Here is a 17,198-nt window from a genome sequence, read left to right on the forward strand (position 1 = left end):
ACATTTGTAGGATAGTTACGATAGACATTTTATCCAGCTTTGAAAATGTTTGTGACTTTTTATAGTTTATGGCGGCAAATTTGCATGAAACTTGGTCCTAAACTGGGGAGGAACTTTCCCTGCAACCTAAGCAAGTTATTTTCAACTGCTCTTTGCCATTGTAGTCTCAGGTGAGCACTTGGAAGCCAGCTAGCCTGTCAAAGTTGGTCCTGTCTTGTGCCTGTAATGCCATAATGAGGATGGCCAAACTTAGGGAGAGGGATGGCCAGGACGATGTAAAAGACCCAGGAAACATCCAGGTTACAATTACAAGCTCTGATGAGTCAACTCAGGAAGTTACAAGATTATGGACCTGACTCAAGAGCAAACAAACTGGATGTCAACACATGGTCAAGGTGCTGAAGAAACATGGTAGGAAATTGCAGGGCAGAGTTGCAAAGACGGTAGTACCTTCATTTCTTGACCAGCTCATTTAATATTCCTAGAAGTGTTATTTCATCACATAGCTGGGGAAGTCCTCCTTACAATTAAAAAAAATCATATGTATATTAATATCGATGATATCAAAAAGAAAAAGTGATGGTGTGGAGGGAGAGAAAGGTTGGGTTGAATAGATTGATTCCGGAGGAACAGATTAGAAGCGAAAGGTTCATGTCCTTACAATAGAAAATGTGGAGACCTAAGGCTCCGAGAGCTTCCAAAGGGAGAAACACTTAGTGAATAGTGGTGGCTAGTTTCATCCAACAAGGTTTTTCTGGGAATGATTGGGTGAAGAAAACCTTGTAGGTTCACATTTATTGAGCTGTGAACTAGATGCTTTACATGTTATATTTGCTCTTTACAGTGGCCTTAGGATGCAGGTAGTATTAGCTCCGTTTTATAGATTGAAAAACTGAAACTTAGAGGGGTTAAATTCTTTGTCCAAGGTCACACAGGAGTGGTTAGAGAATGGGGTCTGATTGCCAAATGGCTTACCCAAGTAAATGGTTGACACTTCAATGTTATTGGCAGACATTTGCAAAATGACGGTGCTAATACTCCTCGTAGTGGTAATGGTAATGGTGTTTTGTTGATGAAGATGAGTCTTGCAGGCAGTTTTCATTCCCAAATATTCAATATAGCTAAGACAAGATAGAACAGAATTCTTTTGTTATCCTGGAAGCCACTGGCCTGTGGGTGGAGGGCATGGAGGTATATGAGGTATATGCCTTGTGGGCTTCCAGATGCCAACTGCAGGTAGAAGACTTTGGCATGTAGATGGAAAGCACTGCGCTTTCTATCCACAGTGCCATATTCTCAGTCACTTGGGTCCTGCCCTTCCTGTTAAGCAGCAGGAGGCAGGCTGCTTGTGCCCTCTTTACCATGGGTTATGGCTCAGACATACACATTGTAGTATATCATTTGGCTCATATAAGGCCTGAGGCTCAAAGGCTACTTCAGGAGAAGCAGAGAGGGCATGAAGGGGCTGTGCAGCCTTTTTAGGTGAGGGTGCTATGGGGTTCAGTCAGGATCTTTGGTTAGGCTGTATTGATCAGCTTTGGCTGTGGTGCTCTTCTAGCAAGTGTGGTCCTAAGGCTGTTGGTTTCTTTTCTAGCTGGTTCTAGTGAGCCCTACATCAGAGCAGTATGACAGCCTACTTCGGCAGATGTGGGAGAGGATGGACGAGGGATGCGGAGAGACCATATATGTCATTGGGCAGGGATCAGGTGAGCATAGTTTTCCTTTCCCTTTATTTTTAAAAATTATTGGGCCGGGTGCGGTGGCCCTGCCGCCTGGAATCCCAGCACTTTGGGAGGCCAAGACGGGTGGATCACCTGAGGTCAGGAGTTTGAGACCAGCCTGGCCAACATGGTGAAACCCCATCTCTACTAAAAATACAAAAAATTAGCCGGGCGCTAATTAGTGGTGGCGGGCGCCTGTAATCCCAGCTACTCGGGAGGCTGAGGCAGAAGAATTGCTTGAACCTGGGAGGCAGAGGTTGCAGTGAGCCAAGATCGTGCCATTGTGCTCCAGCCTAGGCGACAAGAGTGAAACTCTGTCTCAAAAAAAAAAGAAATTATTTAGAGCACATTTTCCCCGCTTTTTGAACTTTTCTGCTTATGTGTCTCAGTTACAGTGATTCTTTAGTGTCTGCAGAACTGTTTGGAGTACATAAAAGTACAAAGTGAATGTTAATTCTGACCTTAGTGGCCATAATATGCTTGACTTTCCAAGCAGTTTTACAGATGCTTCCTTTTTACCTCCAGTACTCTCTATTTGCATAAGAGGAAATGAAGCACAAAGCAAAGGAACTTCTTGTCTAAGGTAATAGGGCAAGCCATAGTTAGGTCTAGAATTAAGCTTATTCCTGGGCAGCCGGAGGTCTTCCCTTCCAGGCCCTGTTTACAGATCCCATTGCTACTTATTTTCTGCTTAGCAGAGGACCTCCGTGATTCTTCTTGGTGTCAGCAAAGAAAAGATGCCCAGAATTCCTCTCTTGTCGGGCTCCTTGCCCCAGACCCTACTGACTATTTAGTCTGGATAGCTGGGATAACAGAGGTCGTCCTCTCTCCCCACTGGATCCTGTCAGACACATAGGCTTGTAACCGTTCTGAAAGGGACTGGTTATTGTTCTCCAAGCTGCTTATTCCTTGTAACAGAACCTACTATTTTAGAGGAAGGCAGCCCTCACAACAATCCCAGAGTATATTAAGGTTTCTTCCCCTGGTCACTCCTAGTTAGCAACTTCAATACAAGACCTGCTTACCTTCATCTTCATTATGGGATTATCTTTGCTGAAATGACAGCTGGGGTTGTTAACGATTATGAATTCAGCCCATACCAGCACTTGTCTCTGTCATCTTTGCAGGAAGCCCAGGTGGGCCTGGATGCATCATTAAAGAAACACTTTTCTTTGCTGAATGTAGGCTTTGTAAAGCCAGGTAATAATTCTTTTGTAGTTTGAGTTGAAGATTGAAGAAATCTCAAAATCATTCTTAAACTATTTTATACATATCTATTAAGTATCTTCTAAGGCCTGCCACTGTTGCAAAGCTCTTTTGGAAACTTAAAATCTGATCCCTGCCCCAAGGAGGAAAGATGGCATATACACAAATAACCTCCATGGGAAACAGTATTTGGAAATGTTGTAAGAGTGACATAAAGAAGAAGGATTTGCTCTCCAGATGCAGCTGTGCCTTCCTTTGAAATATCTTTCGTATCTGTTCTTTCCTTCCCATCCTTGCTGCTACCTCTCTAGTTGCGGGTATTACCACCTAAAGGAAGGCATGGTCAGAGAGATAGGCAAACTAAGAGGTTGCGTATCAAGAAAGGGAGAGAGTTGATTAGCATTATCAAGTGCTACAGAGGCAGCAATGAATGCCAGGTTCAAAAAAAAAAAAACATTCCATTTGTTGACTAGGAGATCATTGGTAGCCTTTTGAAGCTTTGATGTCAGGTACACATCTGGCCTGCTCTAATAAGATGAACCACTCAAAGATCACTTAATGATTGTAGAATTTCAGGAACCACATATAGGTCAATTTTGACAAGTGTTGAGTCTGTTTTTGAAGACCCAGATTCTTAAGACTCCTCTTTCCCCTCATCCTTTTATGTGGACTCAGTGAATTTTACCATGCCTTGACAACTCACACCCCACCCGTGGCAATTAACCCACCCATGGCAAACCCACCCGTGGCAAAGCGTAAGATGTCAGACATTTATTAACACATCTGTACACCCAAGCATCATCCTCAAATCCACCAGTTGGATGCTATTAGATTCTTAGTGACTCCTCCTGCTGGAATTCTTTACAAATAGAAAGAGATCATAACTAGTTAAACAAGTTGAACAATAATCAGAAGACTAACCCAGATACACGGCCCCAAGGAGTCAGTTTCATCAGTGATTTCCTTGCTGCTTCACCTCTGTTTATCACATCCTTTCTCTGTAAAATGGGAATAATGATACCTTCCTCATCCTACCTCACAGAAATTTTGTATAGATAAATAAGACATTTAAAATTGTAACAAATGTAGAGGAATGTGCTCTTTAAGAATACATTCTTAATGTTGATATTTTAAAAGGGGGCAGTCTGGCCTAATCTATAGGATCTGGAACCTGGCAGGCCTGGATTTGCCTACTGACTCTTTTCCTTGTCTTAAAATGGGGATAATAATGGAATCTCTCCCATGGTGTAGTAGTGAAGATTAAATGAGAATTCAAGGAAATCATCGTGAATAGTGAGCATTACATAAATGTTAGCTAATATTAGTAGTTGCAGTAATAATTTTTTTAAGGGTCCCAGGTTGTAGTTGATTTATCATGAGATTTCTTTGAAAAAGAAGACTCATGCCTATAATCCCAGCACTTTGGGAGGCCAAGGTGGGCCAATCACTTGAGGCCAGGAGTTCGAGACCAGCCTGGCTAACATAGTGAAACCCCATCTCTACTAAAAATGCAAAAAATTAGTTGGGCGTGGTGGTGCACTGCTGTAATCCCAACTACTCAGGAGGCTGAGGCATGAGAATCACCTGAACCCCGGAGGTGGCGGTTGCAGTGAGCTGAGATGGCGAGAGTGAGACTCTATCTCTAAAGAAAAACAATTAAAAAAAAAAGTTCAGGGGACATAGGAGGAGTATTAAGTCTTTTAAAATTATTATTATTATTTTTGAGACAGAGTTTCTGTCTGTCATCCAGGCTGGAGTGCTGTGGTATGATCTCGGCTCACTGCAACCTCTGCCTCCTGGGTTCAAGCAGTTCTTCTGCCTCAGCCTCCTGAGTAGCTGGGACTATAGGTACCTGCCACCACGCCTGGCTAGTTTTTGTATTTTTATTAGAGACGGGGTTTCACCATGTTGTCTAGGCTGGTCTTGAACTCCTGACCTCAGGTGATCCCCCTGAGCCTCAAAGTGCTGGGATTACAGATGTGAGCCACCGCGCCCGGCCAAGGAGTACTAAGTCTTTGTGGAAGAGTCAGGAAAGGCTGTGAAGAGGAGCTGCCCTTTAATTGATTCTAAAGGATGAGTAGGAATTTTCCAGGTAAATGGAGGGAATAGTGAATGGGCAGAGGAAACCATTCTCACAGAGGCATGGAGGCATTGGAGACAGGAATATATAGTGGACCAAAAGTAATCCAGTAGGATGAGTGGAGAGTATGAGGTCCTGAGTGGTAGGAGGAGAGGCTGGGCAGAGGAAGGCAGGGCTCAGATTCTGAGGGTCCTTAAATGCCATGCCAAAGAGGTTAGACTTTTATTCTGAGAGTCTAGGGAGTCTTTGCAGCCTGTAGAAGAGGAGAATACATATAAGAAAAGTGAATGAGCCGGCAGGATGGAAATCTGATTAGCGTCTGGCATGGCTGAGTATGTGGCCTTTAGTAATTGGACCTCTGCAGCTTTTCTCCTCCACCTTTGTCTCGGCTTCCACAGAGTGAGGAATGTGATGCATGCTGGAGACGGGTAATGTGACTGACCGAGAGCCCTGATGGACAAGGTGACGTTGGTGATAGCCCTTGGTGTGGAGCAGGACCTGAAAGAACAGGAGCAGGGGAAGTTGAATAGAATTTAGCCAGCCTTCTCAGGAACACTCCCAGCAAACCCTTCTCTAACCCTGAAGGCTTTCACAGCTCACTTTGCCGTGCATTTAGAAACTCCTCAGCCCAACCGCTCCCTCTTTGTTCATTTGTTTTACATTTTACAAACATTTGAGGACTCGATATAGGAAAGGCACTGGTTGTGGGGCATCAGGAAATTGTTGCGGTATGTTCCTTGTTTTCAAGATGCTTATGTATTGTGCGGGGAGGGGAGGATGTGTATCCAAAACGCTGTTGCACAAGGCAGTACATTGCAAATGTAAGGGAGACACAGACATTTGTGGGCAGAATGAGTAGGATTTTGCCAGGAGGAGGTGCGCTGTTGGGCTTCCAGGATAGGAAATCCATGAGCAAAGGTGTAGAGCTAGGACCCTGCAGAGAACCCCAGCACAAGGAAGGGGAGTGCTGTGTGTGTGATGGGGCCACTTGCACCATAACAGAGCTTACAAGAAGAGAGTGAGGAGGGAGTACGGCACAAATGGGGAGGCTGTTAAGCAGTTGGGCCTGGGGAGCCATTCAGAAGCTTTGACTTGAAGTGACGGCGTCAGAGCTGTCCTTTATTTAGGACCTTAAGGGGTTAGTTGGAGGGAATAGAGACTGAATTTGTAAAGACAAAAGTTAAGAGTCTGTTGTGGTGGTTCAGGTAGAATAAGAGCCTGAATCAGGCTGGTGGCTGCGGATTGGCAAAAAGGGCAGACATCAGGGAAGGAGGCAAGGTAAAATGCTAGAATCATCAGGACTGGACTGAGGAGACTGGTGGCTAGAGAGATGGTATTGTCATTGTCAGAAATAAAGAAGGAACTGGTCAGGCAGTAAGAGGAAAAGGCTCTGGTTTTGGAATCTGAAGACCTGAACTCATGGCCTCCCCCAAGCTCTGAGATCTCCCTAGGTTCTTTTTACCCCACTGTTAAAAGGGAACAATAATGCCTACCTCATAAGATTACAGTGAGAAATAAAATGCTTTATTAACATTGTTAGTGTCTGTGCTGTTGTTTAAAAGAGGGTTGGGTTGGGTGTTGAGTTTGGATATCAGACTTCTAGGAGTTATCCAGGCAATTGGAAATTCAGTCTGGAGTTCTGGGCATAGGATGGTGTTAGAAATGAGTGTTTTTATAGTTTTCAAAATGACAGTCAAAGCCATAGAACAAGATGGCCAAGGGGAAAGTTTGGAGGAAACAGAACAGGGCCACTGACAGACTACTGGAAAAAACTGGCATTCAGGAGACAAGAGGCGGGGGACAGGGGTGGGGAGGCACATCAGGAGAGGTCAGGTGATGCGTGAGCAGGGCGGGAGGGAAGTGCTTCAAGAGGGAAAGGCTGAGTGGCCAGCAGTATCGAATGCTGTAGAAGTCAAGAAGAGGGCATTAGAGAGTTTAGAAGGCCACTGGTGGGCCAGGCATGATGGCTGACGCCTGTAATCCCAGCACTTTGGTGGGAGGCCAAGGTGGGCAGATCACTTGAGGTCAGGAGTTCGAGACCAGCCTGGCCAGCATGGTGAAACCCCGTCTCTACTGAAAATACAAAACTTAGCCAGGCATGATGGCGGGCGCCTGTAATCCCAGCTACCTGGGAGGCTGAGGCAGGAGAATCGCTTGAACCCGGGAGGCAGAGGTTGCTGTGAGCAAGGATTGTGCCACTGCACTCCAGCCTGGGTGACAGAGTGAGACTCCATCTCAAAAAAAAAAAAAAAAAAAAAGGCCACAGGTGGCATGTGACAACTGCGGTTTCTTCTGTAGTGGGCAGATTCCCAGTGAGTAGATGGTGGGATAGTACAGTCAACACGCGTTGATGACTCTCGAGATGTTTGATGGTGAAAGGAAAAACAGGAGATGGTAGCTTTGCAGATAAGCAGGAGCAAGGGAAGGGGGGTGGTTTTCCTTTCCTTAGTTTAGGAGCTTGTTTGGAGTGGGAGGAAGAGAAGAAGAGACAAGGAGAATATTTGGTGCGGGGGAAGAGAGTCACACATGCTGAAGGGGTTAGCCAGCCAGGGAAGGAGCAGGGGTGCTCTCAGAGACAGGACAGCTGGGAAAGGCTGAGGGAGTGATTGTGGAAATTAAATCCAGCACCTCATGGAAAGGAGCTGACGGGTTGTCATATAGTAGGAGCTCAATAACTGTTTGGTCGGTTGGTCCTGCCTTCTGTCTGATTCCCTTCCTTGTCCTGAGCTCAAACTCATTTCTCCAGCTGCTTGCTGGACATGTCACCTGAGCCACCTCAGTTAAAAATCTTATCTCTAAAATGTTTCTGAGTTCCTCCCCCATTTTCCTCCATCTTTCTGTCGTCATTATCTCTTGCCTGCATTATTAGAATTACTTCCTAACTGGACTCCCCCCTTACTGGTCTCTCACTTGCTGGTGCACACTTGGCACTGCTACTCAGGAGATCTTTCTAACCCACAGCCATCTGATCATGTTACTCCCCTGCCTCAGCCTACGGGTGTCTCAATGCCTGGTGCAGGTGTGTCGCTGCTGTCCGTCTGTTGTGCTGCTTCCACCTCTCATGTAGTCTCCCGACACTCCATGTCACCCATCCTGCTCCTCAACACACTGAGCTGCTTCCTGGTCCCTGAACTTGCCATGATCTGCCACGCCACGCTTTGTTCCTCTGGCTAGGATGTCCTTCCTCCCTCTGCAGGCCCAGCACTTGTTGACCTAGCTTGGCATCAGCCCTTTGCAAAACTGTCCTCGGCTTCCCCAGGCAGTGCTTTATGTTCTCTTCACACAGTCCTAGAGTGCAGCACTTGAGCTGTATTGCAATTAATTAATTTCCTGTCTGCCTCCCCCACTGGGCTGTGAGCTCACTAGGGGCACCTGTAGTCCTAGTACCCAGCATGAGGCTTGGCATAAAACCTGGGAGAGCCTCGGTGGCTGTTGTTGAATGAAGTAGCGAATGCTCTGCTTGATGGAGAGGTCTGTGGCACTGTCATGTTTTAACTTGGTGTGTGCCCAGGTTTTCTCTCAGGTAGAGAGGACCCCTGTTCCTCTGCAGTGCTGGGGTTGGGGGGTGGTGGCCTTTGTTAGGTGGGGTTCCTGGCTGGCTGGTTGGCAGGCTGGTTGGTCAGGACTCCCTCTCCTGCTGATGTCTGGGCTCTTGTCACCAGATGGGACTGAGTATGGGCTGAGTGAAGCTGACATGGAGGCCTCCTACGCCACAGTGAAGAGCATGGCGGAACAGATAGAGGCCGATGTCATCCTTCTGCGGGAACGGCAAGAAGCTGGGGGCCGCGTGCGTGATTACCTGGTCCGGAAACGAGTAGGAGACAATGACTTCCTGGAGGTCAGGTGAGGAGGCCGCGGGACGTTTTGGGGTCACCATTCTTCACAGAGGTTGGTGACTGAGCCTGTGGCACTTGGCATGTCAGCTCCATCCTTTCCCCTCCTGAGGCGTGGAAAGAGTGTCCAGGTGTCTGGAGACGTGGGCTCCTTGCTCTAATTCTGCACTTCCCTGTCCCTTTGGGAAGAGCACGAGAGAGGCCAGCCGTGCATTCTGTGGCCATTCTCTGTGGGTGTGTTTCTTTTCCCTTCAGCCTGTGAGCCTGGAAACCAGGGTCATGGAGAAGAGCCTTTTGTGCCTCTGGTAGCCTTGCGGCTCTTCCTGGCAGCACCCAGAAGCTAGTGGGAGTTAAGGGAGATAGCCGCTGTGGGAGTCTGGGCCCTTCTGATGACTCTGCAGCAGCAGCTCTAGGAACCTTCCCACTGTGCTCCTCCGGCTCAAGGAGGAGCTGTGAGCCGGAGGGGATCGGGGCAAGCCTGGACTTGCGGATCCAGTTACTGGGGTTATGATGGTCGCTCCACTTCACTCATTCACTAACTCTCACATAGATGTATGGGTTCATCTACACGCAGGGTAGCAGTGGTGGGCAACGTGGATGCTGGCAAAAGCACGCTTCTGGGGGTCCTGACACATGGGGAGCTGGACAATGGCCGAGGCTTTGCCCGCCAGAAACTCTTCCGCCACAAACATGAAATTGAATCTGGTCGCACCAGCAGTGTGGGCAACGACATTCTAGGCTTTGACAGTGAAGGCAATGTAGTGAACAAACCTGACAGCCACGGCGGCAGCCTGGAGTGGACCAAGATCTGTGAGAAGTCCACGAAAGTCATTACCTTCATCGACTTGGCTGGTCATGAGAAGTACCTGAAAACCACTGTCTTCGGCATGACAGGCCATCTGCCTGACTTCTGCATGCTCATGGTGAGTGGGAGGCGCCCCAAGGAGGGGAGGCTTCAGCAGGGTTGCTTGGGTCTGGTTATGTGCAAGTCTGAAACTGTTCTGAGACTGAGGCCTGTTGGTTTGGGGCTTTGACATCGGGTGAGGCTGGCAAGTTTTGCAGGGGTGCCCAGTCCTCTGAGTAATGGTCTTCTCAAGGCTTGAACCTTGATCTCTCCCTTACATTAGACTAGGGAAGGTATCCTCTTGGTAAAAACCAGGTACCCTTGAAGACCTGTCTTATTTTTTGCAGAGGCATAGAGGAGGGTTTCTCCTGGGCCTTACTTGTTACCTTCAGAAATGTTTTCTGCAGAGGATTGGGCTACTTTGAGGAGGTGACACCAGGTAGGTAGTACCTTCAGAGGGGCAGGCCTGGGGAAGAAACGGAGAAGACAGCCATAGGAGGCACAGGCCACAGTCGAGAGGCCCTGAAAGGTGGCCTCCTGGAGCCTGGGAGGAGGATCGGCCAGTGCACAGCCCTTGTTGAGAGGCTCCTGTGTGTCTGGTACTATGTGAGGTCTGATGATACAGCAATGAACAGGGCTGTCCAGAGGCTCCCAAAAAGCTTAGGGTCAAGCGTGATTAAATTTTTAAGCAGCTATTCCTGCTCGGAACATTAAAAACAACCAAAAAGTGTTTAAGCAGCTCATCTAATAGATTAACTGAGAAAGAAAGGGAGCAGAGGGCTCTGTGTTGGATCTCATTGCTAAGCTTGCCTTTGTGACCCACTGATCTTCCTCCCTGGACAGACAGTGGGAGTGCTGAGGGGAGTGGCAAGGCCTGTAACCTTGTGCACATCTCCACAGCTTTCACAGCAGGAGTAAGGAAGAGGGAGGGCGGGAAGGGACAGAGTCAGAGACACATATGCCTCGAGTGTTCCCTTGGCAAGGCCTTCCCAAAACCCTTCCCCATTTCTCGATTCCTTCAGCTGCCTGTATTAATAAATGTAGTAAACATAAGCATCTGTTCATAGCAAACTTGATCAAGTTGCTGCACAAACACAGGTTCTCAAGCAAATTCTCCCTAAACTGGAAAGCAGTAAAGAGAGGCAGAGCCATGTGAACACTCGTAGGCTCTCTGCCTGAGGCTTTTGGGACCTCAGCATGCCTTCATTTCCCATTTCCTTCAATGTTGCAAAGGGCCATGACCAGCTTCTTGACTGGGCTGAGGAAAGCTGCTTGCCAGGAAGGGATCTTAGTGGAAGCTCCAGAGGGCGTATTTAGGGGAGTTGTTGGGTTGATATTAAGAAGGGTATAGAAACTGGTTGAGAATAAGCATTTTTCCAGCTGAGCTACAGTGAGTAAGACCAATTAATGGAAATATCTTCACCCCGGACAAAATGTTACATATATATTATCTGACTTTTTGGTTGTGATCCAAATGTTAACCTTTCTGTAGAAAACAATGAAATATTTCATTATAGTCCCATGGCATTTGACTTCTAGGAAAAAATATTTAAAATATATAGAAAACAGCCGTAGAGCACTCTCTTCTCCAGGTTGGGAAGAGCAAAAGCAAGTCTGCGTTGGGTTGGAAAGGTGGCCGAAGGGCACGGGAAGACGTCGGGAAGACTGTGGAAGTGTCCTGGTGGAGGGAGAGGGAAGTGCCAGCTGGGGTGACTCATCTAGGAGCCATGGAAACTCAGTGGGCGTCTCCGTGACACACTGGAATGGATAGGGCACTGTGTAAACACATCATGGCAGCTTTTCTTTCAAATTTTCTTCTGGTTTAGTATGGTACAAAATTGTGAAAAGTTTCCTCCCAGAGGCAACCAGTGTTTCCAGTTTCCTGTGTACCTGCCAGAGATATTTTGTACTCAGATCAGCAAATGTGTATATATTCTCTCCCTCCAATTTTAAACATTCAGAAAAGGTGAAAGAATAGTATAACCAATACCATAAACCCACCACTTAGATTTAGCAATCATTAACATTTTGCCATATTTATGTGTCTATATGGTGGGTACATATGTGTATATATGTTTTTTATTTATTTTAATTTTTTGTTTTGAGATGGAGTCTTGCTCTTTCGCCCAGACTGGAGTGCAGTTGTGCAATCTCAGTTCACTTCAGCCTCCGCCTCTTGGGTTCAAATGATTCTCCTGTCTCAGCTTCCCGAGTAGCTGGGCTTACAGGCACGTGCCACCACACCCAGCTAATTTTTAGTATTTTTAGTAGAGACGAGGTTTCACTATGTTGGCTAGGCTGGTCTGGAACTCCTGACCTCCAGCAATCTGCCCACCTTGGCCTCCCAAAGTGCTGAGATTATAGGCGTGAGCCACCGTACCCAGCCTGATTTAATATTTTTTAAAGAGACAAAGCCTCACTCTGTTACCCAGGCTAGAGTGCGGTGGTGCAACTGTAGTTCACTATAACCTCAAACTCCTGGGCTCAAGGGATCCTCCCATCTCAGCCTCCCAAGTACCTAGGACCACAGGCGTGCACAACCATGCCTGGCTAATACTAATTTTTTTAGAGACGAGATCTTGCTGTGTTGCCCAGGCTGGTCTCAAAACTCTTGGCTTGAAGTAATCATCCCACCTTGGTGCCTCCCAAGGTGCTGGGATTACAGGTGTGAGCCACCGTGCCCAGCCAAGTATATATGTTTAGTTTGGTTTTTTTTTTTTTTTGGCTGAATCACTTAAAAATAGTGGACATGTCTTCATCCCAGACAAAGTCACAATGTAGACATTGTGACTTTTCACTGCTAAACACTTCAGCATACAGCTCCTAAAAGTGAGGCCTGTCTCCTACTGTTTTTACAATCAAGAAAATGAAGAATAGTTACCTAATATCCTCAAATATTTAGTCTGTATTTATGTTATTTCAGATGTTTCCCAAATATCTTTCAGCTGCTTTTTTTAAGCCATGAATCAGTCACCAGTTATCCCCCACTGCCTTTTCTTTTCTTTTTTTCTTTTTTTTTTTTTTTGAGACGGAGTCTCGCTCTGTCGCCCAGGCTGGAGTGCAGTGGCGCGATCTCAGCTCACTGCAAGCTCTGCCTCTCAGGTTCATGCCATTCTTCTGCCTCAGCCTCCCAAGTAGCTGGGACTACAGGCGCCCGCCACGATGCCCAGCTAATTTTTTGTATTTTTAGTAGAGACAGGGTTTCACCATGTTAGCCAGGATGATCTCGAGCTCCTGACCTCATGATCTGCCCGCCTCGGCCTCCCAAAGTGCTGGGATTACAGGTGTGAGCCACCGCGCCTGGCCTTTATTTTCTTTGAGATGGAGTCTCACTCTTGCCCAGGCTGGAGTGCAGTGGCGCAATCTTGGCTCACTGCAACCTCCGCCTCCTTGGTTCAAGCAATTCTCCTGCCTCAGCCTCCTGAGTAGCTGGGATTACAGGCAACTGCCACCACATGCAGCTAATTTTTTTTTTTTTTTTTTTTTGTATTTTTAGTAGAGAAGGGGTTTCACCATGTTGGCCAAGCTGGTCTCGAATTCCTGACCTCAGGTGATTCACCCACCTTGGCCTCCCAAAGTGCTAGGATTATGGGCATGAGCCACCATGCATAGCTGAACACTCACCTCTTTTTATGATAGCATTCTATATGCAACTTACTTTTTTTTTCCCCCTTAAAAGCATATTTTGGAGATTAGTCCATATCAGTAGATAAAAATTTCTTCCTTCTTTTGTACAGCACATTTCATACACGTGCCCTGATTTATGTAACCAGTCCTTACGGTGATATTTGGAAACATTTATTGTTACTGGAAGGATAGTAACAGTAATAACAGGTGCAATTGCTTAAACACCTAGTTCCTGCTAGTTGTGTGCTGGACCCTTCATGTGTGTTGTGACATTTAAACATCAAGTGACCCTCTGAAGTGGATATTGTTATCTCCCCATTTTACAGATGGGGAAACTGAGGGCGAGTGATGTTAAGTTGAATCCACTTTTTGTTGTTGTTGTTTATGAGACACAGTCTCGCTCTGTCACCCAGGCTAGAGTGCAGTAGCTCGATCATGGCTCACTGCAGCCACAACCTCCCAGGCTCAAGTGATCCTCCCACCTCAGCCTCCCAAGTAGCTGAGACTACAGCATATCCTGCCACACCCAGCCAATTTTTCTTTTTTTTGTGGGGTGGGGGAAACGGAGTTTCGCTCTTGTTGCCCAGGCTGGAGTACAATGGCACGATCTCGGCTCACCACAACCTCCACCTCCCAGATTCAAGCGATTTTCCTGCCTCAGCCTCCTGAGTAGCTGGGATTACAGGCATGTGCCACCACGCCTGGCTAATTTTGTATTTTAGTAGAGATAGGGTTTCTCCATGTTGTTCAGGCTGGTCGCGAACTCCCGACCTCAGGTGATCCGCCCGCCTTGACCTCCCAAAGTGCTGGGGTTACAGGAGTGAGCCACTGTACCCAGCCTTAATTTTTGTATTTTTTTGTAGAGACGGAGGTCTTACCAGGTTGTCCTGCCTGGTCTCAAACTCCTGGCCTCAAGTGATCCGCCTGCCTTGGCCTCCCAAAGTGCTGGGGTTACAGGCATGAGCCACTGCTCCTGACTTGGATTCATTTTGATGGCTCAGGACAGTTGTTTCCCTGACTGGGTTTATCTTTTTTATTGTTTGCAAGTCTCCTCTGATTTTGACACCCCACATCATTGAGTCAGGGGTTAAAGTGATTTTTGCCCAGCCCAGCTTTCATCCACATCTGCTTTTGAGCCCCTGTGTCCACCCAGCAGCAATCTCTTTCTCTCTCGTCCTGACACTTCCTTTCTGTGTTGGGGCAGGTGGGCAGCAATGCTGGCATCGTGGGGATGACCAAAGAACACCTGGGCTTGGCACTGGCACTCAATGTACCTGTCTTTGTGGTAGTCACCAAGATTGACATGTGTCCTGCCAACATCCTGCAAGGTAAGTGAAGCCTCCAGCTAGCAGCAGCCCCTCTGATTGGGGCTGTCACCTACTGTGCCTTCAGGTGGTCTGCTACCACGGCTTTAGCCCAGAAACTTCTTTTTTATTTTTATTTTTTTATTTTACAATATGTTTATTTTTATTATGTGCTCTACATTGAACACGTCAGCAAAGAAAATAATTATAATAATTTCAAAATGCAATCCCTGGATCCAATAACTATCCTTTATAATCCATTACACTGATCAATATCTAGAAATATATGTAGACAAAGTTAGCTAATGAATAAAATAAGTAAAATGACTAGGTAAACTATAAATTTCAAGCATGAGGGATCATGCATGATCAGTTAAGTCACTCTGCCACTTTTTAAAATAATATGATTCACATTTGCTTCAATCACATAAACATTCATTGCAGGAGTTAAATTTGACTGCTGATAACAATTGAAAGCTGTGATCTTTGTTAGCTTAAAAGAAAATTCAGCTTAATACAAAGACATTCAAGATGAAAATTTCAGGACCCTTGATCAGAAGCTTTCAATGTGTGTTGCTCCACTTTGTTGTAGGCAAGCTTCAAGTAAGGCTAAGACAGAAGAGTGTTTCCACTGAAGATGTGATCTAAGAATTGCCTTCTACAGAGGCGAATTATATTCTGTAGAAACTAGCTAGCCACCAAGATGTTACCAATAAAGGATTCCTTATACTAGCAACTAACCATGTTTAAAAGGCCTTAGCCATTTAGAGTAATATTTATGAGTACAAGGATAATTGGTTCCTTGCCTTCTACAGATAATCATCTATAAAATGATAAAAGCAGGCTTCAACTGTGTTTATTCTCTGGGGTGAGAAGGTGCAGATACACATGGGTGATCTACTGATTTACCTTCTGAAAGTACTCTTTGGAAGCAGCTGGATTTGGCTTGATTGTAGGAGAATCCAGTGTCCAGTTTGCTGGGCAGACTTCTCCATGGGTTTCTACATACTGGAACGCCTTCACCAAGTGGAGGGTTTCTTCCACGCTTCGGCCCACTGGGAGGTCATTGACGCTCAAGTGCTTGATGACTCCATTGGGGTCAGTTATGAAGAGACCTCTTAGTGCAAGACCAGAACCTTCTAACAGCACACCGTAGTCTCAGGAAGTTTGCTCAAATCTGACAAGAGTGGGATGTTCATGTGGTTCAAACCACCATTATTTCTTGGTGTATTTATCCAGGCAAGATGACTAAAGTGGGAATCCACTGAGACCACAACTTCACAGTTCACATCATGAAATTCCTTAGCTTTGTCACTAAAAGCAACAGTTTCTGTAGGACCACGAAGGTGAAATCCAAAGGATAGAAGAAAAGCACCAAATTATTTCCCCTTAAAGTCATCAAGGCTTAGGTCTTTGAACTCTCCATTGACAATGGCTGTACCCTTAAAATAGGGTGCATGCTGGGCGACAGCAGGTGCATGGTATGAGGAGCTGGTGCTAAAGAATTTTGCTTGACTGGAACCAGACCATAATATGTTTGTCAAGCTCGTTCTTCCAGAAGCAGCAAGCTTGAGGGCTGCAGTGGCAGAAATGCCCCAAGGAATGGCACTCACATGTCGGGCAGCCGATGCTCAGAGTAGCCTTCCCACAGCAGCTACCATCTTCAGTGCACGCGGGCGAAACTTCCTTTGTCTTGTACTTAGGTCTTGGCCTGAATTTCCATCAGCCCAGAATCTTCTGCTACTTCCTCCCCTATTTAGTTCTTGGTCTGAACACAGCCTAGAATTATCCTCTTCCTTGTTCCTTCTGGTTCCAAATGCAGAAATCTTGAGATCCTGAATCTGGCACCTCTTTTCAGGTGACCCCAGGCAGAAGGAGTTGGGCTCTACCAGCTAAGCTGGATATATACGGGGAAGTTTGGACAGAGGATCTGATTACCTTTGCCACCAAAGCTTTGACACAGGGTTGCAGGACTAAGCCTTCATGCCTTTCTCCCTCACTGCTAAAGATTGTAGAAAAGTATCCCTTTGGGAAGCCTCATAATAAGGGTCTCCGTAGACTTCTAAATGTCTAAGAGATCCTTTTTGTTGGATGAGATTTTTTTCCAGGAAGTAGTGCATTCTGAGAACTGAAGTGTGAAGTGAATTGTTTTTCTTGGGGACCCTCAAGTCACATGCTTACAGGAGGCAGGTCGTCTAGACACAAGAGAAATCTGCCAGGTTTCAGACGCAGAACCCTAGAAAAGAGGCCCCATCTGTGCTTTTCTTACTCTAGCAGCACCCAAAGTTTTGATCCTCCTTTTTGCTTCTCCAGGCATTGTGGCATTTAACACTGGTCCATCTATCTGTCTGTCTCCTGCTTGCATCAGTAATGAGTGGACCCATCTTGCTCTTAAAGCCTGGCCAAAGAGAAGGCTGTGTCCCCCTAATTCTGTTCCATTGCACCCTTTAAGAAACCCTGAAGCTGTTACAGCGTCTGCTGAAGTCACCAGGCTGCCGGAAGATCCCCGTGCTGGTGCAGAGCAAAGATGATGTGATTGTCACAGCCTCCAACTTCAGCTCTGAAAGGTAACGCATGGGGAGC

At 46.4% G+C, this 17,198-nt stretch overlaps 1 protein-coding gene and 1 pseudogene across 2 annotated transcripts in view; one reads left to right on the forward strand and one right to left on the reverse strand.

Annotated features, from left to right (window-relative positions):
• The window catches only part of GTPBP1 (GTP binding protein 1), a 32,448-nt gene that overhangs the window by 6,114 nt on the left and 9,136 nt on the right, over positions 1-17,198 (forward strand). Inside the window, exons 3-7 of one of the 2 annotated variants that reach the window (XM_003317239.6) lie at positions 1,595-1,706; positions 8,670-8,850; positions 9,415-9,763; positions 14,516-14,639; positions 17,068-17,182. In XM_003317239.6, the coding sequence (XP_003317287.1) occupies positions 1,595-1,706; positions 8,670-8,850; positions 9,415-9,763; positions 14,516-14,639; positions 17,068-17,182 (881 nt within the window). The remainder of the gene's footprint in view (positions 1-1,594; positions 1,707-8,669; positions 8,851-9,414; positions 9,764-14,515; positions 14,640-17,067; positions 17,183-17,198) is intronic. The other variant, XM_063807845.1, reaches the window with a different exon arrangement.
• On the reverse strand, positions 15,430-16,392 carry LOC104003775 (thioredoxin-dependent peroxide reductase, mitochondrial-like; annotated as a pseudogene).

The sequence above is a fragment of the Pan troglodytes genome, chromosome 23 (assembly GCF_028858775.2).
Source record: "Pan troglodytes isolate AG18354 chromosome 23, NHGRI_mPanTro3-v2.0_pri, whole genome shotgun sequence".
Lineage (NCBI taxonomy): Eukaryota > Metazoa > Chordata > Mammalia > Primates > Hominidae > Pan > Pan troglodytes.